Source organism: Larimichthys crocea, chromosome XIII (genome assembly GCF_000972845.2).
Source record: "Larimichthys crocea isolate SSNF chromosome XIII, L_crocea_2.0, whole genome shotgun sequence".
In the NCBI taxonomy this organism is placed as follows: domain Eukaryota; kingdom Metazoa; phylum Chordata; class Actinopteri; family Sciaenidae; genus Larimichthys; species Larimichthys crocea.
This window is the reverse complement of record NC_040023.1, coordinates 44,453,342-44,476,661: the sequence shown is the minus strand read 5'-3', so window position 1 is coordinate 44,476,661 and position 23,320 is coordinate 44,453,342. Positions and strand designations below refer to the sequence as shown.

General features: G+C 46.5%; 1 protein-coding gene across 1 annotated transcript in view; it reads left to right on the top strand.

Moving 5' to 3' along the window:
• jarid2b (jumonji and AT-rich interaction domain containing 2b) overlaps positions 1–23,320 on the top strand; it is a 103,847-nt gene that overhangs the window by 77,527 nt on the left and 3,000 nt on the right. The window contains exons 5-16 of the mRNA XM_019263299.2: positions 5,542–5,760; positions 9,110–9,354; positions 14,605–16,066; positions 17,250–17,797; positions 20,319–20,411; positions 20,538–20,656; positions 20,791–20,861; positions 21,039–21,153; positions 21,248–21,353; positions 21,449–21,631; positions 22,460–22,590; positions 22,682–22,868. Of these exons, the coding sequence (XP_019118844.2) occupies positions 5,542–5,760; positions 9,110–9,354; positions 14,605–16,066; positions 17,250–17,797; positions 20,319–20,411; positions 20,538–20,656; positions 20,791–20,861; positions 21,039–21,153; positions 21,248–21,353; positions 21,449–21,631; positions 22,460–22,590; positions 22,682–22,868 (3,479 nt within the window). The remainder of the gene's footprint in view (positions 1–5,541; positions 5,761–9,109; positions 9,355–14,604; positions 16,067–17,249; positions 17,798–20,318; positions 20,412–20,537; positions 20,657–20,790; positions 20,862–21,038; positions 21,154–21,247; positions 21,354–21,448; positions 21,632–22,459; positions 22,591–22,681; positions 22,869–23,320) is intronic.

Here is a 23,320-nt window from a genome sequence, read left to right as displayed (position 1 = left end):
CGCACGCACGCACGCACACACACACACTCACACTCTCTTGGAAACGCATCTCTTTCACAAGACTTATTTCCAGGAGTGTGTGTTTGTGTGTGTGTGTGCGTGCATGCGTCTGCGCACCAGTCTGCCAGTTTATGTGTGCACGGCTCGCTGTGTGTTTACCTCTCTGCCCTCTGGGCCTTCCTCCATGCCCGCCAGCCACAGTGTGCGGTGCCTCTCTGTCAGGTTCAGCAAGGCCAGTTCTCTCTGCTGTGCTTACATAACCTCCCAGCCCTGACCTAGTGAACCAGAGACCTCAGATTCTTAGTACATGATTGCACATGTGAAACAAATGTGGACTTTTCACATCTGGTTTTTAAGAAAAGGCTGCCAGTCCTGGGAATTGTGCTTTGGACCTTTTTTTTTTTTTTTTTTTTTTTTTTTTTTTTTTTTAATCTTTGTAGCTAGATTCCTAGATTTGATTTTGTTCGATGGTATTTTTATTGTCTGAGAATCTCTCTTAACTATAAGCACATTTTCACTCCTGGGAATAGAATTTCAAGTCCGACAGCTACTCATGTCTCTCTCAAGTGCATTGCTGCTGTGACAACTGAATTTCCCTCCGGGATGAGGCACTTTTCTCTCTCTCTAATGCACGGCTGCCATTTGATTAAAGCTTGGAGACTGTTTTGAGTCTAGCTGTAACTTTCCTGTCGCCGTGCAGAAGTCGGTTGTGCGACGCCAACTTGTTCTGCACTCTCCTCTCCTCCAAGAGCGGAGCCTCTGTTTGCGAGGTTAATGGTTTAGCTGACATCAAGGAATGTCAATTTGAGACGTAATCCCTAATCCTCTCACAGTTTCTCTCTCTCTCTCTCTCTTTCTCTCTGTTTCTCCCCTAGTGAGTGATGAAGAGTTTTGGCAGAGCTCAGCTGTAGTAGATAACTTTCCCTCCACATTTCCACAGGGCCTAGATTTGTCTCCCTCTCTAACCTTGCCTTTAAAAGCAGCACTTCCTGTGCACACATGCAGCACTTTGCCCCAAAGTCAGCACGTCCACACGTCCCCATGGCAGCTAAAAACCTTCCTGATTGACTATTTAAATAGTCTTCATTGTTTCAGTTCCAGTTAAGGGGACAAAAGAAGGGTAGCCAGAGAAAAGAGGGTTTGTAATTATGCCCCCACCCACCCAAGAGCCCCGTTAAAAATGACAATCCTAATAGACTCTTTCAGACCTAATTATGATTTGTCTGCAGTCGGAATGAGGTGGATGAAAAGCCGATGTAATTGGGGGACTGGGCTCAAACCCTGTTGGAGGTCTTGGAAAAGGACTGAGTTGTGTTTTTTTTTGTGTGTGTGTGTTTTTCTGATAGATTCTGGGTCTCTGGTTCTGCGGCCACTCCCATAGTCAGGATGCCAGTGGTCAGTCCTGGACCGCTCGTTCTGTTTGGCAGGCTGGCTCTGTGTGTCTGTCTTTCTTTGTCTCTCCTAGGCCGTCTTGTTTTGGGGATCTTGGATATATTAGAGGATATAGTTGTGCTGTTGTTACATCTGTTTCTATCTTATCTCTGGCCTGTGTTTTCTACAGCAGCTGTTTCTCACCTTCAGTCTGCTCCACCTCTCTTCCTCTTGTCAGTTTCTGCTCCGTATCAACAATCGTCTTCCCATACCTCAGAGAACCTTCTATTGAATGCATTTATTCCCAAACCCTGAACCATACCCTTTTTAAATGCTTCCCTGACAGCCAAAACTACTGTAAAGGCACACACACACACACTGTATTTCAACATTTTTACTCGTTCGTCTCCACTTCCCTGCACCCCCAAATCAAACACACACTCCTCCCTCCATTTCTGCCCCCGGGTGCGCCTGTGGTCTGTTTGCCATTGGCCCTCTGACCCCTGTCCGGGGCAGTAAATTACAGGCATTTAGCTAATGAAGCAAGTCATTAGAAGCTGATTGGGCCAGTGTGTGTGGTGCCTCTGTGTTTGTTTGGTCTAAGAGAGGAGAGTTTGCTCTGTCGCCAAGATAAACGAGATGTCTGCGTGTGTGTGTGTGTGTGTGTGTGTGTGTGTGTGTGTGTGTGTCTTTAGGTGCACGTGTGAGGCTTTTTATAACGGTCAGTTTTTATGTGTGCTGCGGTCACCAAAGCTTCTAAGCCTGATCCACTGGTTGAAAGCCAGAAAATTGTACTCTGCTGCACAGGTTAAACCACTTATAATTGTCTGCATCCTACTTCAGATGCCGTATGCCAAGAAACCACAGCGTAAACACACACTAGGCATGGGTTACGAGGACTTCTTTAACCCAACGCAGTGTGAGAATCCATCCCTTACCACGTGGGTCACCGTGGATTATGTAAAAGCCATATTTCATTGTTGTTGAGCAGTTACTTTTTGCCCTACAGACCTCCTTTAGAAGTTAAAGCGAGCAGGTAAAACTCAACAATATTATCTGTTCAGAGAATCTGCTGCCACTACACATTTTTTTCTCTCTCCAGCTCTCTGAGGAGATAATTAGAAACTGGCAGGGCTGCTCTGTGAGAAGTGTGATCCAAGGCACAACAAGATGTATTATTACCAGGCTTTATTTTTGTAGTGTTTGGGAAAGCTTTGATCGGAGTTAGAATTTTAAAACTAAGCTCTCAAAATAAATTTAACGTGACATGTGGTGACCACAGGTCCCCCCGACTGGCCAATAATAGCAATAACAGTTGTTAGCGCACTTTAAAGCGAAAATTAATCTATGTTCAAAGACGTAGCTTTTTACTCTAGAAAATCAAGCTGGAATAATGATTTCAATATGCTTATTATTTCATGTTCTCATCACAAAAGCAGAAAGCAATCCCATAAAATCAACGTCATTTAAGGAGCTGATTTATTGCAGTTTGTCGGTGGAGAAAGAAGAAGTATTTTCTAGCTTTCACACTCAAGTGTTCCCTGAAGGACTCTTACTTTCTATTCTTACTTTTTCACTTCATTCTGCAGTGAAGGCTGTTTTTAAAGGAGCATGCTTCAGTATTGGACAGCGCTCTGGTGTCTGCTCATGCTGCTGGTTAGCACCAAGCACTAAGTCTTTGCACCACTGTTCTCTCCTTTGTCATCAGGAAAGCCCGGGCTTAGTCATGGTGTCAGCATACAACAACAAGTGTTTAGTGTTTCAAAGCTGAGCTCCATTGTCCAGTTGACTGTGCAAATGTGTGTCTGTGTGTGTCATATTGCACATGCAGGGTTACGTTCCATTATTAATGTCTGACTAATGTCTGACCACTAATGACTGAGGGCATGCTCATCAGTCTAAAACCTGTGGATGAGAGCTTGTGAAGTTCTGGCTTCTTCTAAGATATATCCTTTCAGAAAATTGAAATGTTCCCGTGTTATCTCTGTATTTTTTTATTAAGCCACTTAATAATGGACTGAATGTGTAAAATCTAAGATAAGTATTCAGCACCCTCCAAAACAAGAGTTCTAATTAAATAATCGTCTTGGCTAATTCCTAATTCACTCTCATAAGCACCCTGCATAGCTCAAAGCAGGCTAGTTAAATTCAGCCTATTTTTCGGAGGCTTAACTTTATTTTAATTGACGTATAATCACGTATTGCTTCTCGCTGACGCCCTTTTAAACACCGTGGCCCCCTAAAAGGGTAATAAAAACCACGGCAAGTCGCTCATGCGACGCAATCAATTTTACAAAGGACCGGCACATTCATAAAATGCAGTGTTTCCTGCTCATAAACAGCCAGATTTAATCAAAGCGCTGAGGATGTTGCACAATCACACACTTCAGTTCACTCTAAAGTGACAATCACAAACACAGTTATGAAATAACAAAGCCTAATTGTACAGATTAATAATTATTTTATCCGAGTCTTGCCACCTTTTCCAGTCGCACACATGCTTACACAGGCTTCTGTGACTGACTCAGCACGACGTGGCTGATGATGATCCTAATGCAGAGACTGTTTGTATACAGGGAAGGTTCATTCCGTCTTTTTCATACTGGCCCTGCAGACGTAACACCTTCCCGTGAATCTGATGTATGAAATGACACACACAGACACACACGTGGGTGTATGGTTTCCAAAACAGGCTTGAAGTTATAGATCTGGCATCTAAAGGGGGACAGGCCTTTGGATAGAGGTGGAAGGTGAGAGGTGGAAGCCAAGGTCGTCAATTCAGAAGCCATACGTACTTTTTTACGATGTTTCTGGAAGCACGCGGAGACTCCATGCAGTAAAATGAAAAAGAAACTGTGCTTATGTGTGAATCTATAATTCTGTTTCTATCCAGACATATAGTGCCAGCCAGTGCTGCAGCGCTCCACAAGTTTCAGTTTTTTATTCCTGCATCTGTATGACTGAACCAGCTGTTTGCACACTGATTTACGAGTGCAACATTATGAGATTTAATAACATAGCTTTGGGCTTTATGACCTTTTTATGAGAGCGAGTGTGTGTCTACATTCAGCTAACTGAGGTAACATTATAGGCTCACCACTGCCAAACACCATTTACCTCCTTCCAAGCGCGTACTGAGCTAGATTTCGGAGAGATGACAATGAAAGTGATTGAGTGCGACAGAAAGAGGAAAGCGAGCGATTGTGGGGTTTTCTTCTCCTATAGGGGGAGAGATTGACAGTAATCCTGTTTGGATGAGTGAAAGCGACAGATTTAGGATTAGCTCAGTGGTGACGCTTTTGGTAAAGTAACTCTTTTGTAGAGTTAGATATTTGAGCACATGTACAGTATATATGTCTTAATAAAACTGTCAACATTGAGAGTCTCTGTGGAAAGACTGGCTGTTATAGTCCCAGTGCTCTGGCTTTAGTTTTAGCTATCAGAACATGTTGCGAGTCATCCCCTCCCTTTCCTTCTATAAACACTGATATTGCTAGAATCACCGCCACAACCGCTAATGTTTCCTCGTGGCATTTGCAAAAACGTCGTAACAAGAAACAGAAACGTTTTGCAGCACAAACACCAGAAGCAAAGGTCAGGCACTGTAGACGAATGGTAAATCTATAAGATGCAGATGGAAGAGGCGAGTAGACGACGGAGGGTTTAGTTTGATTCAGACGCAGAATAAGTGCTGTTAAAGTGAAACCGTCATCGCCTCGCAAATCATTTCAAGACAGCGCCGTGCATGTCCGTGATTACGCGTGTTTGTTTGTGTGGCTGTGTGCGTGTAACAATGGAGCTGCTGTGTGCAGAGCAGTTTACAAAGCATCAATAGGCCACCAACTGAGATAATAAGCGATGGAAAAAAACAGCAGCACAATCACCATTTTTCACGAGCATTCGAGCAACTTCTATTTTTACATTAATATTTCAGCACTTACATATTGATGTTGATTCATTTGTAATGTCAGAGATTAAAAAAGATGAAAGAAAAACATTTTTTCCATACACGGAAACAGCTGGAGGATATCAACTAGGATAATATTTTGGACTTTTTTTGTTCACAGTGAAGCTCTATTCTTTTCTCTCACTCCTTCCTCTACTTCTTTATTATTTATCACCCCTCTAATCTCATCTGTGTCCCTTTTTCCTCCACCTTTATGCACTCAGGTTCATCGGCCCTGCCCAGCAACATGGCCTACTTCGGAAGCTCCCAGGAGGAAGAGGACCTGGAGGAGGAGGAAGACGAGGAGGAGGAGGAGGTGAGGAACGGAGGCGGTGTCCACTCTCACGGTGCGGGAAGCAGCAGCCAAGTGTCGGCCTCCTCGTCCTGCCACTCGACACCCCGCAAGGGCAAGCTCCCCGCCAGGCAGCCACTCAACGGGCACGGTAAGGAGGAGAGCTTAGAATTAATATTACTGACACACTTCTTTTAGGTGTCAGTTTGAGCCCCACGTAGAGTTAACTCCTTCCCTACATATTCCCAGAGCTTGATGGGAAATGCAGTTATTCATGAGTAGGAACAGGTTTGTGTGACTCTCTACAAGGACCACAGAGAGAGATCTGTCAGAGGACAGACGGAGATCAACAAAAATAGAAGAGTGCCATGTGTAAGTGATGAAAGTGAGTGAAGAAGAGGAAAAGATGAGGCACTCTGAAGGAGAGAGAGAGAGAGAGAGAGAGATGGATGAAGAGGGAGGTGAAGGGCAAAGGGGATCGAAGGATGATGCACCAGCAGAATAACTAGGGAGGAATGGAAAGATCAATTCTGAATTCAGAGTGAGAGATGGAGAAATGCAACGGGCACGGGAGAAACACGGGCCAAACAGGAGTACAGAATGAGTCATGGGGCTGAAGACGGAGTAGTAGCACTCGTCTGTGTGTGTGTGTGTGTGTGTGTGTGTGTGTGTGTGTGTGTCTGTTTGTGTGTGAACGTGAGCAATTTTCTAAGTTTGCACTCTTGTTTTCCACTGCGGAGAACCGGGTAAGTCACATGGGACAGCGGAGCAGCACATCAACTCTTTCCACCCCAATTAACACTTAGCTTACTAAGCCCTAACAAGGTGTTTATGCACGCACTGCAACAGCTGGCCGGGGGCCTTCGACACACATGCGGCGCAGTGACAGCGTACACACACCCTCTTGGGTGTGCATAGACATTTGGATGAATGCACATACACACTCTTGTGCACAAGATTTAGGAAACTGCATGCATGCAACTGAGCCCATGAGAACAGACTCGCTCGCAATGCCAACAATGACTGGAAGAACGTGTATGCTGCGTAAATGTTCGTCATGTTTTCTGCTCTCCAGAAAAAAATGGAAAAGTTCCTGGAACTTAGAATCTTTTTTAAAGACTTTTAAGGCAACGATTGTGAATAAAATTGAATCAAATGCAGCTTGGTGGCACATTATTTGTTTGCTATATTCACCTTTTTTTTTAGCTTTAATCCAGTTTTTCACAGAGCGGCAGAGAAACCTGCAGGCCCTCCCTCCCTGGCAGACTTCGGAGACATACAATCCTTCCGGCCAGGCGTTTCCTCATGAAACAAGAGCTGGATTTCATAGTTCCCTCCTTATTTTTGCCCTCCCTGACTCTCTCTCCCTCCCTCCTTTAGTCTGTAGGAATTGCCGCCAGAATGGTTCAAAAGGTGAACGCTTTGCTCAGCTCTTTCCCTCTGTCATCCTCTCAAGTGGAATGTGGAGGAGGAGAGACAGGAGCGAGAGACCGCTGGGATTAAGAGAGACCGAGGGAGGGAGGTCCATAGATTTGCTTGCGCTGAACTCTTGTAGAACTGTGCACTGCTTTTTGTGTAGTTCACCGGCAGTGTCTCCCGCCCCGACACTCACGTCGACACATATCTCTCATTGTTTCAAGAACATCTATAGCTGCAGCTTGAAACATGAACTACATATCCACATATCTGTATCAGTCGGATAGTGAGACCTGTTTGAACGGATCCAGGCTTGTTGTGTGCACGAGGACAAGTTAGTCTCCTTTCTTATCTCATACACCAACACTGTTTGCAAAGCAGCTTGGCGCCTTCGCTGCGATATGCTAAATAAATAGATAAGAGGGAAATAGGCAGATATACTGTGCAGGGGACAATAGAGATGAGAGGGTTAAGGACACTGAAATAGACGGGCACACACACACACACACACACACACACACACACACACTCAAGACTGGGTCATTGCTCTACAGTGTTAAAACAGTGTTTATGCTGTGTTGGCTAGCAGGCAAACACACACACACGCACACACACACACACACACGCACACACACACACACACCTCGGTACATTTTGCGGTATTAAGAGTGGTGTCAAACGTGACACTTTAATATGCAGTTTGGGCCACTCTCCAGCAGGAGCAGGGTTATATGGGCTCTTAGGAAGGAGGAGAGGAAGCAGGGGGGAGGAGATAGAGAGGCAGCTGAGGGAAAAGGAGAAATGGAATTAGTGGAAGAGAGAGAGAGAAACATTTTATTCTGGGAGGTAAAGAGAGACGGGAATGGCCCTACATTGTAGGCCATTCATCAGCGCTCCGTCTCTCTGCTTCTCTCTCTTCTTTCTCGGCCATGTGCCATGTTGACATAGCTAAATTAAACAGCTTTTATTGGGCTCCGTTTCTTGCTTAGCTCACTTCTCCAAATGTCAGGATTTCTCTCATTTTTCTTTGAGCCAGGAGCCCGAGAGACCCACAGACGCTCAACACACACTGACACCTCTGCAGACAGAGGTTAACTGATGCTCCACACTGTGCATATACATTATCTAACACCAGAGTATACTGTATATTTTCGGCATCACATCTGCAACTGCGAATGTTCTTGCGTGTGCCAAGGCCCGCTGTCATTCTTTCCACACGAGCCCGTCGCCGGTTGATATTAAGACGCAGTGAAACTTTAAATTGAGCCTCATAAAGGCTGAAGAGGGAGCTATTGAATGTGTATGTTAATTGCCTCGCTCCCGTTCGACTCGTTTAGCATCATCCCCGTGGGGTTTGTGTAGTCTGCGTCTATTTTGAACAGGTTCATTGACATGTAGTATAAAGACGTTTTCATACACGCCTTAAATCATGCATATTTTACTGATTGGGGGGCTATATGTCAGCCAAAAGCCTGTCACTCCAATGTTTGTGTGAGCTTTTCCACTTCGGTCGTTGTGGTTTGGTGCCAAGGGTTTCTAAGCCATTCTGCACTACAGGGGGGGTATTGAGACTTATGTCCACATATTGGCATTGGCATAGGTACACGGTAGCCTGAAAAAGCAAAGTATATGTCCTATTAAGGGTATTTATACCATGCTACCTTATAGGAACTTTCCACAGTGTCTTGTTTTCTTTACTGAGGCTTAATTTGTTATGTTATTTATTTACTTTGACTGGTGCACATTAGGAATTTATACTAGGTTGTAGAACTGCAGAAAAATATATAAAATGTGTACATACATGCCATTTATATTCCTTAATTGCAACAGTGAATCATGCAGAGCTTTACTGTGGCAGTCCTAGCAGAGTGCACAACCCTAAAGACCCTCTATGATTTACAAAATACATGAAGACATGCCTGTTTCATGTACTGGGAGCAGAGAGACCACTAAAACCACTTTATGAATGACCACTGGTCAAGAAGCGGGACAATGTTGCGACCTCATTCAGCTCCCCCATCCTCATCCCTCATATAAATTTAAGGATCACAAAGCCCCTGATTGCCTCTCTTTCTCCCCTCCAGTGTTCAACAGCCACGGTAAAGCAGGGACCAGGGAGAGTCCGAGGCCCAAGGCGGGAAGTCACGGCAGGGACGCGCCTGCCCCGCCACTGCCGCCTCCTCCGCCTCCACCCCCGCCCCTCCTGAGGGAGCGCAGTGAGCGGGCGGAGGCGCGGGAGCATGTGAGGGAGCAGCAGGCCTTGGCCAGCGGTCGGGGTTCAGCCAACGGGCTGCCACCGAGGAGAGCTGCTGAGGAGCTACGCAAACAGGTACTGCACGACATCTCAGTAAGAGGACTGAGCTGTGACATGCTGAATATCACACAGAACGGGAAGCGGAGGCTCGGAAAATGTGACAGAAGCACGAAGGGAAACACTAGCTGAATGGTTTATATCTGGAATATTCTGTCTTATCAGGCTGGAGGTGCAGCAGCTTGTTTGGCTCTTATGCCCATTTGGAACACTCCCGTCTCCGGACTCATTCTTTCATTTAGCCATCAGCCACATCCTGTTTTTGTTCCTCCTCTCAATGATTTTCCTAAACTCCTGCGCCTGCCTTGTCTCCCTCCCATACTTTGTTTTTATTGTATTTGCTCCTTCGTCTCCTCTACGCTCTTCCTCTACTTTCCTTTTTTGCACCTCCTATCTTCTTCATCTCGTTGCCTTTTAACTCGTCTCCTCTCCTCTCCTCCATCCATTGTGTCTGGGAGAGTAATGATTGTGTTTTGGCCTGCCGTGACTGCAGCTATATTTAGTAGTGCTGGCTAGGGGCTGTGAAAGCCTGCCTCCCTTTCTGTGGCACTAAGCAGGTTTCAAGGAACCCCGCAAAGTGAAAGAATAAGACGGGAAGGAGCAGTTTGGGGTGGAGGTGGCTTCAGTCAGAAAAGTGACACTGGAATGATCAAATCAGCTGCCCTCCTGTCTTCTTTTCCATTTCCTCCCCCACCTTTTCCTTCCTCTATCTCGTGTTGTTGTTGTTGTTGTTGTTGTTGCTGTAGTAGTAGTGTGTTGCTGTTGATGCAGACTCCACAGGCATATGCTTCAGGCTTTTAAAGTGGTTGGAATTGTCCGGTAAAACCAACAATGAATCTCAATGAGAGTGACTGCCTGCCAAGACAAACTTCAGCCTCACTTACTCACTCGTCTCTTCCTCTTTCTCCCTCTCTTTCAGTCCACTGTTGGCACTCTGCGTGATTCTTTTGACTTCTCCTCTGCATTTGTTTTCCCCCCTGCGCTCTCATCCTACCTACCATTACCAGCTCTCTCTCTCTCTCTCGCTCTCTCTCTCTCTCTCTCTCTCTCTCTCCCTCTCTCTCCCCTGTGTCAGACAGATCTTGCCCTTGACAACATGGCTCCAATCGTTTGGAAGGATTAGTGCTTTTTTTCTTCTTTCTCTTCCTTCCTCGCTCTCCCTTCAATTAGCATGAATAGTATGTGTGTTAACCGTGTGTGTGTGTGTGCGTGTGTTCGAGACACACTTAGACTCACACACACACACACACATTTATACACATGACCAACTGTGAAAATACAGGCTAAGCCATATAAAAGGTTAAGTGATTATGTAGCCGTAAAACGAACTGTGGAGGTTGTGTGTGTAAAACCGGAGGGTAAAGGCATTATCATAATTCAATTCACCGTGATTCAGTTCTCCTAAATTTAATAGCTTGTATCAACAAAAATACATGCGCCGTAACAGGACCCTTTTTTTTCATAAAACAATATGATTCTATCCATTTTAATTAAATAACAAAAGTGGGGATGTCAGCAAAGCGGCTGCACACGGCAGCGAGCGCAGGTGGGGCATGCAGGGCCGAACCATTTAGCCGACTCGGCATTATTTGAAAAGGACTCTGCACTTTCTTGTTTAGCTGTTTGTCCTCCGCCGTCCTCAATTAACCTCATCCTGGAGTACAGCGTGAAATATTGCAAGATAACAAGCGAAGCGATGAGATTTAAACACTCGCCGGATGGTTACATAACGTGTCTTTCTTTTTGTTCCATCGAGAAACGTGAGCTGCTACTGTATGTAGATTTCTCCCTGTGACTTTAAAAAAAAAAAAAGAGGAGGGTTTGCATTGTGTGTGTTATTAGTGCCAGCCTGTGGTGACCTTTTTTTCTATCTGCTTAAAAGTCAACCTGCCCAGGGCCGCGTCGCATCGCGCCCTAATAAGACAGCAGAGGGGAAAGAAGGCTTAAGCCGGATTTATGCCTCGCCGTCAAGGTGTTCCGGCAGTCGCGCCGTAAATGACTCTGGCATAGGAATTGATTTATAGTTCAGCATAGGATTTAACCCGTTGATTGTCATCGTGCCGCCACAACACTTGATGAATGCATGTCACACGCTATCGAGCTGAGTCGTGCATTCATTATGCGCCCAAATTTATGGTGTTTACATGATTTCAGTCTCCTGCCGTCAGAGAGCATCACAGTGAAGAGGAGGAGGAGGAGGAGACATTACAGAGCATGTCTTCAGTGTTCACTTCAACAGTCTCGACCAGCAGCAGAAACACGCCGGAGAAAGCACAAAATAGACAAAGCTCAGCTGTTACACATTACAAAAGTGTGTAAATGTTCCTGACAAACAGAACAATGCTGCGTGCAGGGCTGCTTGCGCAACCTCTTCTCCACCCACCCCCCAACCTTCTTTTGTCGCTCAGCAGAGGGTTAAACTTCCTCCTGTCTTCTTCTGTCCTCTGGCTGGCCTTCTCTTGCTGCCTGTCTTTATCTCTCTCTTGCTCTCTTTCTCCCCCCTTTTCTTCTCAGGGCCCGGCTCCTGCAGATGTTGCCTGTTAAAAAATCTTCCTGCCAGGCCTCAGCTGGGCTATAGCAACACATGATGTCATCTAGACCCACCTCCCTCTCCCTCTCTCGCGCTCCCTCCCCTTCCCCTGCTCACATGCGACCGAAATCCACTCCAGAACTGCCTGTGTGTGTGTGTGTGTGCATGCGTGTGTGTGTGTGTTCTATTTTTTCCCTTTGGCTTCAGTGTCTTTCTTGTTCTGTTCATCGTCCTTCTCGTTGCAGCCTGAATTCTCTCTGCCAGTGGCTGTTAGCGCGAGTGAATTTCCATATCCTTCCTTTCCTTTCTTTTCTTTTCCTCCCTTCCCCAGCAAAAGTATCTAGCTCTTGTCTCCTTACCCTTCCTTGTATTTACACTTCTCATCATCACTCTCCTGCCATCCTCCTCTTCCACCAGACCAAATAATTAAAAAGAGAAAAGTGGGGGAGACTTGCCAACCCCCCCCCCCCCCCCCCCCCCACACCACACACACACACACACACACACACAACACAACGCCACCCCCAGCACCTCCTCCTCCCCCTGAAGACAGCCAGTCTGCTGAGCCCTCCTGTGGCAGGAAGCGGTCATGACAGAGTGTCTCTCAGATTGGAGGCTTTGTCAGCAAACTGTGGCCGGACAAATATAGCAGCTATCTGAGCAACTGCTGCTCGGTATAACGCTGAAACTGCCACATGGAGCTTTGTTTTTAATTTGACTAATAAAACAATCAAACGAGCACGCTTAGACTTTGTGAGATTACTCACGATCACATGACGGCGTGTAACTTTCAGCGAGGAGCGCACATGAAGACAGCCTCTCTTCATCCACTCGTTTTGTTGCTGCATTCTCTCATTTGGTCTTCCTGTCATCCTTTCCCTCTCCTAACTCCTCGAAACGCCTTCTTTCCTCCCTCTCTCCTTGTCACCTTGTGTTTTTCCATTGTGGGAAGGTGTGTGTGTGTGTGTGTGTGTGTTCGGGAGGAAATGATTGACGGAGGCAGGGTTAGGTTTCAGTCCCCCCTTATCTTTTAATGGCCTGGTCTTTGTGTCGCCCCCCCGCCACCTGAGACAAACACAATATATACACACACACACACACACACACACACACACACACACACACAGATGCACACGTGCACACTAACGTGACATGAGAGCCCTTCAGAGACAAACCTGTCAATGGACCGGCTGTCACCTCCCTCCTGTGGCGCCCCGGCCGTGATTGATAACTCCATCTCTGCCATCGCTCCTCCTTTTCTTCCTTCCGTGATTCACTTCCAGCTGGTCTGGACAGGAAGACACACACATAATGTAGATAAATGGTTGTAAAACACGATAAAAGATGCAAATGTTTGTTTTCTAATGACAATCAGGGCTCTGTGATGGCCCTACTTTCTTCGTTTAGATATTTCTAAACATAAGGAGGAGCAGGTTTGAAGGCTAAAATATAACCACGTGTTGAGATAAAGTAGTCCTAGTTCAACCTCTGACAGACATTGGCAACCAAATAGTGTTCTTTAACTTTAAAGTGCTCTTAACACGGGCACACACTCAAGAGACCAATCAGAGGGAAGGGAACGGAAAGGAAAGGGAATGAGAAACTTGTGGCGGCACTGAAAGTGGGCCATGAAAACAATATGAAGACGGAGAGGAGGGAGAACAAGAGAGGAAAAGTGGACATTCTAAGAAATGCATACAGTGGAAATATATAAGTGGAATGAAGGGAGAAACAGCTCACACACACACACTTGAATTTTTACTCAATGGATTTTAACATGCGCTGACCCCGCTGTAAAGCTCCGCGCTCCGAGGGAGAGGGTGTTTGTTCCCACAGCTGTAGCCAGTGAGCCAGCCGTGGAACCAGACACCACTGTACCAAACCTCTGATCTACAGCTGGGGGCCTCAAAGACTTCACACACACACATTCATGCACACATACACACTAGCTCCCTTTCTCTATCTCACTCACACACACAAACACACACAGGAGCTTCTTTCTTTTTTTTTTTTTTTACTCACAGCACAAAAATTGAATTATAGCGTTTTAAGGAAAGCCGTGGCAAATAAAAGGCTGTTTTTATGTGCCCGGATGGAATTTTATTCCATTCCAATGACCCCACCTCCTACCTCATACTGTCCAGCCATCTGCTAGGAGAAACCATCCCTGCTTTCCCTCTCATGTCTACCATCTCTTTTTTTCCCCAACCCATTCCAAACTGTTGTTTATCTCGGGATGTCGTGGTTTTGGTTTTGGTTTTGCACATATCCTTTTCTAAATCTCAGCCTTTGTGTTGACAGCAGTTTGAGTTTCAGTTTACAGAAGTCTACTGCATTTGAAAGTATAGTAATCAAGACATTTGATTGGTTCTCTAATGAATAGCGTAGGCTTTCCACAAATAGCTTTGGTCTGACCGGCCAAATGTTTTACTGCAGAGCTAGCATCTGAGTGTTCGTCCTCTTCACTGTGGAGTGTGGGTGCGCCCACGCCCCTGTATGTGTCTTGCTGTACTTTCTGATTATAGAATTGTATCTGCGTGTGGGTACATCTTGGGAAGTGTTTGCTATCTAAATTTTGCATGTGTACAACATTTAGAGATCTGATACTTACCTACAAGGTCAGCATACCTCCTCCTTTCCTTTCCAGTTTTTTTTCCTTCACATTGATGAATCCACAGCGTTCTGATAAGATTCATCTAACTCGTACCATCCCTCTCCCTCTTTTCCTTTGATCTCAGGTCTCTAAAGTGAATGGGCTGACGCGGGCGGGCTCGGCACAAGCTGTTGGTGGTGCCAAAAAGAGCCGCGACTTCCGACTGCCGTCCAAAACTGTGAAGAAGTACACAGCCACCGTGTCCAAGGGCCACGTCACCTACACCAAAGCCAAACAGAAAGAACTGGGCAAGAAAACCAAACTCAGCAGCAGCAACAAACACAACAGCGCCGCCTCGGCAACATCGTCAGCGAACAATCACAATCAGCACAGCCAGCCAGCAGCCAGCAATGGGCTGGCCAACTCAGGAAAAGCAGCGGCACCAGCCCACCACAGCAATGCAAAAACCCGCAAACAGGTGCTACTATCCAATGGGCTGCACAATGTGGCTGCCGGCGTCCGCCTCAACGGCAGGCTAAATGGACAGCGGCACAACACCCTGGTCAAGGAGGATGGACAGAGACAGTGCCAGCGCCAGCAGGGCCAGGGGGAGTGCCCAGGTCGAGAGGGACTGCGTAACTCCAAGCGGCGTCTGGAGGTGGTGCTCAACTCAGTGGGGACGGGGGTTGTTGAACAGAAAGCCAAAACCACTGGCAACGAGGCCAAGAAGGCCAAGCTTCAACCCACGCCTCTGGAGACACGCAGCAGCAGCAAGAAGGTAGCCAATCAAGAGAAAGCTGCCATACAAACCACCACCCCTACCACTCCAATTTCTAATGGACATGAATCAGAAACACCACCCTCTCCTAAACAAACTTCTCCTGCTACCCCAGTTCCACCTCCCACCCCCCCTCCTCAACAAACTCCCTCTACACCAGCAGCCAATGCGGAGCCGGTGAACCAGCGACCCAAGCGGGCATCGGCCGGCAAGCTGATGTTGATTCGACAAGCACAGCAGCAGCAGAGCAGGTCTCATGGTCGGAGCTCCTCCTCTTCCTCCCCTTCATCAGGCCAGAATCACCCACAGAACCCCAGTCGTGCCAGCACTACCTCAGACCCCCAACAAACCTCTGTGTCCTCCTCCACCACCTCCTCTCTGCTTACTTCCACCAACAACCCTGGACAGCTGAAACCAGCGGCATTGCGGCCTGCCGACCGCGACAAGGACTGGGAGCGTGAGAAAGAGATGACACGCCAGAAGGAACGCGAGCAGGAGAAGGAGTGGGAGCGCCAGCGGAGCAGGCCAGAGGGCTGGGCAGCGCTGGGTGAAGCCCCCGTCTTCCGGCCAGCGCCGCGGGAGTTCCTGGACCCCCTGATATATTTGGACGCGGTGAGGGAACAGGCCGAGGCAGCTGGCATGTGCCGAGTGGTGCCGCCACCAGACTGGCGGCCGGAGTGCAAGCTGAGCGAGGAGATGCGTTTTGTTACACAGGTCCAGAGGGTCCACATGCTGGGCCGGCGCTGGGGCCCCAATGTGCAGCGGCTGGCCTGCATCCGCAAGCACCTCAAATCTCAGGGCATTACCATGGATGAGCCACCTGTCATTGGTAAGCAAGCCAAACAGACAAACACACATATGTATATGTGAATGTACACGAGGTAAATCAGTGGACAGAACTGAACTGAATTGATTAAATTAGCTAAGCGATAAGCTACAGGTTTCTTCCTGCAGCCTGGCACAGAGGACCAGAGCTATCGATTTTACAGGAGTGAATTAAAGCCAGACCCACTCCACAAAGTGAGGCCTCCTCTCAGCCCCATCCTTACTCGTGGTTGTTTCTGTCTCAGCGTCTCTTGAATGTAAAGATAAGAAAATGATCAGTTAGATGCATCAAAACAAGATAAATGGCCAAAAAAAGGAGCGGCTTTTAAACTGTGTTTAGCCGCTCACGCTGGGCTTTAGCACGCATCGCAAATATCGCTGTTTTCATTGGTATCAGCTGTGTCCTGAAAGCTTCAGTTGCATTTCGCCTGATTTTTATCTTCGTGTTTATGGATGACAATAACAATGTGGAACAACGTGGCGAGGCCACAGAAACAATATTCACTCCAGATCGTCCTGTCGTCTTTCATTTCTCTGCATTTTATGAGCCTGTAAAAGGCCCCAGTTTAGACACAAACTGTACATGTTGGACTTTTCTGTATGTGTGCACATATGTGATTGTTGAATTTTATCCGTTTTGCGCTCTGCCGTGTTGCATACAGCTGCGTTCAGATCGAAGAGAATCAGTGTGACTACAGTTGGCCAGAGAGACCTGGCAGCCAGTGAAGCCACAGTGGAGTGGCTTCGGCACGCCAGGATACCCCTGGTTCCAAATGACTTCCTTTACTGTGCCCAGCAGATCAGTTGTAGATTAGCAGAATTTGTGTCCGTTTGGCAGAACCATGGTATCACTTTAAAAGGTGATGGCTCAATTGGCCGTTTGAAATCAAATGAACTGGCCTGGATGAAATAGCATGTTTAGCCAAAGGAGCAGATGCTCCAAGATGGCAGTCGTCTTCATTTGATTTACTTTTTTTTTTTAGCTTAGACAAGTGAAAATGGACAACTTCTTCATGTACGCAGCATTGCTGGGCAGGCCAACACTTCTGTATTGAAGATGATGAACAATAATTTCACCTTTGATTGGTTTTAACGTAGCCTATAAGTCCTGTCAGAGCTGTCTAAACTGTGTAAATTTCACCATGCTAAGCAAGTTAACCTTCTCTGTGTGCTTCTGCTCCACACAGGTGGCTGTGAAGTGGACCTGTCACGTTTTTTCCAGCTCATCAATGACATGGGTGGCATGCAGCAGGTGATGGACCTGAAGAAGTGGACCAAGCTGGCCGATCTTCTGCGCATCCCTAAGTCAGCGCAGGACCGGCTGGCCAAGCTGCAGGAGGCTTACCTCCAGTACATCCTCTCCTATGACTCGCTCAGCGCAGAGGAGCGCATCCGACTGCTGGCCGAGGTGCTGCAGGAGAAAAAGAACCTGGAGACGCGCCGGGGACCTCTGGAGGGTCTCTCGGACTCCTCTGCGCCTAGTGCGCTTGTGCTGCCGCGCTACGAGCCCAAGAACGGGCTAGTGGGTGGGATAGTGGGAGGGGCGACAGGGCACCACCGCACCAATGGAGTGTATCACCGTCTGAAGGAGCTGGAGGCTCAGGTCAAAGCGGGCCGGCGCAGGCTCTTCGCTCAGGAAAAACAAGGCAAAGAGGACAGGCAGCATGGGGAGGAGCAGCCGCAGGAGGAGGAGGACAGGGGCGTCCTCAGTGACCAGCACAAATGTATTAACAAGGTGAGGATGAAGGAGACGTTTACTGCTGATGCAGACAGGCAAGACGCATGGAAGTTTGTGAAGGAGGTTTTGTGATTATGTGCTGTTAACAACTGTTATCGACTACTGTCATGTACAGGTGGTCATTTTTGCATAGAAACATCTCTGGATGTTGCCATGTTGTCATGGTTACCCTTGTTTTGATTTTTGTCTGTTCAAACATGACTCATCACAAAAGAAGCCTCTGTCATCTAACTATTTAAAATATTAGCATATTTATGACAAATAAAAGACAACTGTCATACTTAGTTCATTAGCGCGTTGGCGTCCATTATCAGGTTTGTTTCAGTCCTTTAATCTAACAAGCTGTTAATGGCATGCCTTCACTAAAATCAAATCTGATACACACATTGTCTCCATCGTATGATAAATGCCAGACCTTTCGTAACTCGCCGTCAGCGCCTGAGCGTCTTCAAAAGCCTTGTTATCGCTCAGCCAGATGTCTGCCATCACACTACAATCCCAATCAAGACTGATGTCACACGTGACGTGTAAACAGCCTACACCCGTCGTAGTACCACCACCAAAATTTGAGTGTTTCTATGTCAGTGTGCCAGATCTCAGCGAGAAAACATGCATCCTATCTTCAGGAGGAGCTGAGCTGTGCTATGAATTGTCACAACATGCTATGACTGTTTTTTTTTCTCTTAGGGAGATTGCTACTGTGGTGTGATCTGCAAAGATGTGAATACCTATTGTGCTGCTGCCTCTCTCATAGTTTGTGGTTCATAAAGGCAAACATAAGAGGTTTGCACACCTGTTTACATGCAGCAGCACACGGAGCTGCGTTGGTTTTTATCGGCGTGAGAGCGACGGCAGCTTTTGTAGCTCGCACGTCTTGTGGTTTTGTCGAACGTCTCCGTGCAGCTGTGTGTGTGTGTGTGTGGTAAGGTGGTCAGCAGTCCTGCTTTTGTGTGTGTGCGCTCACACACATTAGATGTATTCCCACCTCCTCAGTCCTGCTGGCAGCTGTGTTGATTCTGGCTGGCTGAAATGTAGGTCAGAGAGAAGGCAGCCCCCCCCAAACCAGCCCTTCCCCTCACCCCCTGTCCCCGCCCCTCCTTCAGACCCCGCCTCCTCCAGCTCTCTCCTCCCTTCACTCCTTTAATCCAGTCCTCTCCCCACGGTTCCTCTCCTTCAGCTCGTGCCCTTGCTCTTAGCCATTTCACCCAAATCTGCAGTCCTCTTGCTGACCCTCTCTTTCTCTTTCATGCTGGTGCTCTTGCCAAGCCCCTCTGCCCCCCAACACACACAATCAATCAGTGCAAAGGCTAGCAGTTCTGTGGGTGTGTGTGTGCGTGTGCACACACACACGTCTCATTTCTTTTTCACAAAACTGTGTGAAATATTGCTGATAGACAATGTTTATTTACAAAGAGCTTCATGCCACGTCATGCTTGATGAGGTGAAGCAACGATTATTCCAGTAATTAAGATAAGTTTGTTGTGTTGCCTCTCTGTCTCGAACTGCTCGACTCTCCAGCCATCGAAAATGTGGATCCCATTTGAGTCCCCCCACCCCCCAGCTCCTTTGGTAACTAAATCCCTCAATACGACCTCCCTCTGAAGAACTGAGATATTGTCAGCAGGCTTGACCCAGTACAGTCCGTAGACCTCTGAATTATAGAAGTACAATTCAGCGCTGTGACATGTGAATGGCTGTCACCGTCCTGACAGGACAGCCTTGTCTAAATATGACCCATCACTTTTCTCCACAGCCCAGATTTGTATGCGTTTTTCATCACGTGGGGCCCCCAAGAGGAGGTTATATTTCACTTTTTCTATCAAGAGAACAAAGTGCATGTCAATGGTATAATTAACTCTAATTACAGCAGGAAATGCTCGGATAAGTGCCGCTACCGACTCGCCTAAAGAACATCTCATCAGTTCTTACTAGGTCACTACTACATTATATTATTTAACAACCCTGTAGCTATTGTAATAATAGGAATCTGGAATGAGGTCAGTCACTTTTTTTTTGAAAAACATCTGGACACCTGAGAAGAGGGGGGAAAAAAAGGAAAGTCAGAGTATCACAGCGAGGATAAGAATTCCGCAAGGTCATTTTTCAGCAGGGTCTGTGCATCTCCGGGCCCGGGGCGGGCAGATTTATGGTAACCTTCAAAGCTTTCCCTGTAGCAGGAGTGTCTATGGGAGAGAGGATCAAGTCCAGGGGAAAATGTCTCTGGGGAATTGTAAGGGAGGCACGTTACAGTACATGTACACATACAGTTGATACATGTCTGTGCTCACGCAGCACATGAATCCTTTGCAACATATTGCTTTCGACACTTACGCACATGTGGTGGGAAAGCTTTCCCACCACTTTCAGGTCATCGACGTCCAGCAGTATTTTCTTTCTTTGTGTTTTGGTGATGATAAAACAAGTCATGGTTCACATTCCCTGTAGTTTGTTTATCCCGCAGTAAATCTGGACTCTTTAGCACACTGTGACTCATCATGTGAACGCCTCTTTGTTGCAGGGGAAATCGGTGTCTTTGACTAACTTCTTCAGGATAGCCCGGAACACCATGACCATGTGCTTTAACAAGGAACCGGGAGCTGCTGAGGTCGAGGTTAGCACGCTGACATCTTTATTGTTATTGTCGCTTTACATCTTGAACTGAACGTAAATGAAAGGTCAGAACTGTTGATGGTGTGTTCTTCCACTGATCGGCTCTGCTTCCTCTGTGTTCTCGCAGGAAGAGTACTGGAGGATCGTGGAGCAGAGAGACTGCCACGTGGCGGTGCATTGTGGGAAGGTGGACACTAGTACACATGGCAGTGGTTTCCCCACAGGAAAATCAGAGCCATTTTCAAAGTGAGTAGCTCACAGACACACTCAGAGGCTGAGACGCCTACAGAGTAACCACAGAGGTGCCCTTGACTTATTTTCTGTACGCATTCTTTAGTATAAAACGTATAAATGACCATTTGCTCTTATTTTCTCCTCAGACATGGATGGAACCTCACTGTCCTCCCCAATAACTCTGGATCCATTCTGAGGCATCTGGGTGCTGTGCCTGGTAAGGACATAAAAAGGCTTATATAGCTGCTCCATACTGTAGTAAATGTGTATATATATATATATATAGCACATAAATGACTTTTAAGCTGCATCTCTCCATGTCCTGTGACATTGTTACTGCATGCTCTGCAGTTTGTATTAACCTCTACTTTCATGTGTGTGTGTCTCTCCCCAGGGGTGACCATTCCCTGGCTTAACATTGGCATGGTCTTTTCTACCTCATGCTGGTCTCGAGACCAAAATCGCCTTCCATATATTGATTACTTACACACTGGTGCTGATTGCATTTGGTAAGTATGCGCCGAGTTATTTGCACACGATCATGAGAACCAAGTGAGGTGTACAATCGACTGATGTCCGCATGTGTGTTTGATCCTCCCACAGGTATTCTGTCCCTGCTGAGGAGAAGGCTAAGCTGGACAAGGTGGTCCATACACTGCTTCAGGCCAATGGCACCCCAGGACTAGAAATGTTGGAGAAGAACATCATGGTCAGTGCAAATTAGGTGTTTTCAGTTCACTTCAATACAAAAAAAAATACAGTTTGAACAATGTAACACTGTTCTTTCCCTCCTTCATCCTGCAGATCTCTCCAGAGGTGCTGTGCCGCGAAGGCATCAAGGTTTACCGTACGGTCCAGCGGAGTGGCCAGTTTGTGGTCTGCTATCCCGGTGCCTTTGTCTCTAAAGTGTGCTGTGGCTACAGCGTGTCAGAGACGGTGCACTTTGCCACACCGCACTGGATGAACCTGGGTTACCAGGCCTCAAAGGTCAGCATGAATCTGACTGGGCAGATACTGAACAGTGTATATGTGCTAAACAAAATGTTCAATAAGGGAGGAAGTAGAAACTGTAAATGTCTCTGAGGTGTCTTTGGGATGAATCTTTTGGCCTGTGTATTACACATTTTACATGATGTGTGTTTAATGTCTCACAACACTGGCCCCCTGTGGACGCTGGCAGTTAAAGCTCTGATTTATGGAGAGTTGATTGAAAGTGAAATGGATAAATGAACTTAGAACCTAGAGCTTGATTCTCTAATCAGCCAGTGTGCTGAACTTTACCGAGTAATTGCAGCTGTAAGCCTCCCTGGGGAGTGTATTTAGATTTTTTTCCCAGTGATCATGAGCAAGCCTTTGGACCATTGGACCTCATTATAGCAGTAATAGAAGAGAAGAAAATGCTCTTTACTGTCATTATGGGCATTACGCTGATGGAAGCATGTATACCTTCAGCAATGCCGTTGTATTCATAGCCACAGCAAAGATTGCTCTCAAGGGTAATATGACATTCATGCGCCGCACTGTGTTGTGCTGCACTGCCTGAAACATTCTCTTCCAAATGGTGAATGCTCTTTTTTTTTTTTATACGAGAACGACAAACAGCAAAGGACTGGTCTGACTGATCCGAGTGTGCAGAGGTTACAGCAATCTGAATATTATTAGCATTGTCAACTTGATTTACTCAAATAAATTTCAATAAATGAGCGATGTTGACGGAAAAGTGCAAAAGACTTTTTTATTTTGGTGCACAATAACAGCAGTCTGTTACTGGTTTAATTAGAGTCCTAATTAAATGATATCTGATTTTGTGTGCAGGACCTGAAGTGTCGTCGTATAGCCAAACCCTTCTCCATGGAGAAGCTACTGTACCAGATTGCCACAGCCGAATCCAAGAGGGACAACGGCCTTCTTCTCACCACCATCTCCGCCCTACTCAAAGACCTCAGGTAAGATGCCCCTCTCACTCCCACTCTCTGGATTTTTTCCAATAAAAAAAAAAAACATCCAACCTAACGAGCATCTTTCTTTGTCCAACAGGAACATAGAGATGCGCCAACGGCAGGAACTTTACAAGGCAGGTTTGCTCTCCTCTGCCCGCTACGGCACCCATGACGGCGGCCTGGGGCCCGGTGAAGGTCGCAAGAAGCCCCGCGGGAAATGGCTGGCACTGGAGTCCTCAGAGAGACGCTGTCAGATCTGTCAGCATCTCTGCTACCTGTCCATGGTGAGAGCAGAGGGCACAGGCCTAAAACCATTATGTCAGAATAATGCTTAGAAGATGGGGGATTTCTAAAATGCTGTGGCTTGAAAACATTTTGGGTAAATAACATGGTCTCATTTTGTCAACCAAGGACATACTTAAAGAAAATAAATATTTATATTGATGGAATCATCAATCTTGCAAGAGCTATATATTTTTATTTTGGATTCTGCCCTGAAAAAACATCTTTATATACATTTAGTTGCTTTTTATTGCTCAATATCAGATGATGATGAAATTTAATCAACTTTTAGAACAGCGTTCAAACTGAACTTAATACCATTATATTGTAATATATGCAAACTTACTAACTTGCCAGTGGCATAAGCCAGCTAGTGTGGAAGACGTCTAAATGATTTATCAGGTTTCTCATTATCTCAGTAATAAGAGACGTCTGAGCTGACTGTCTGCTGTCT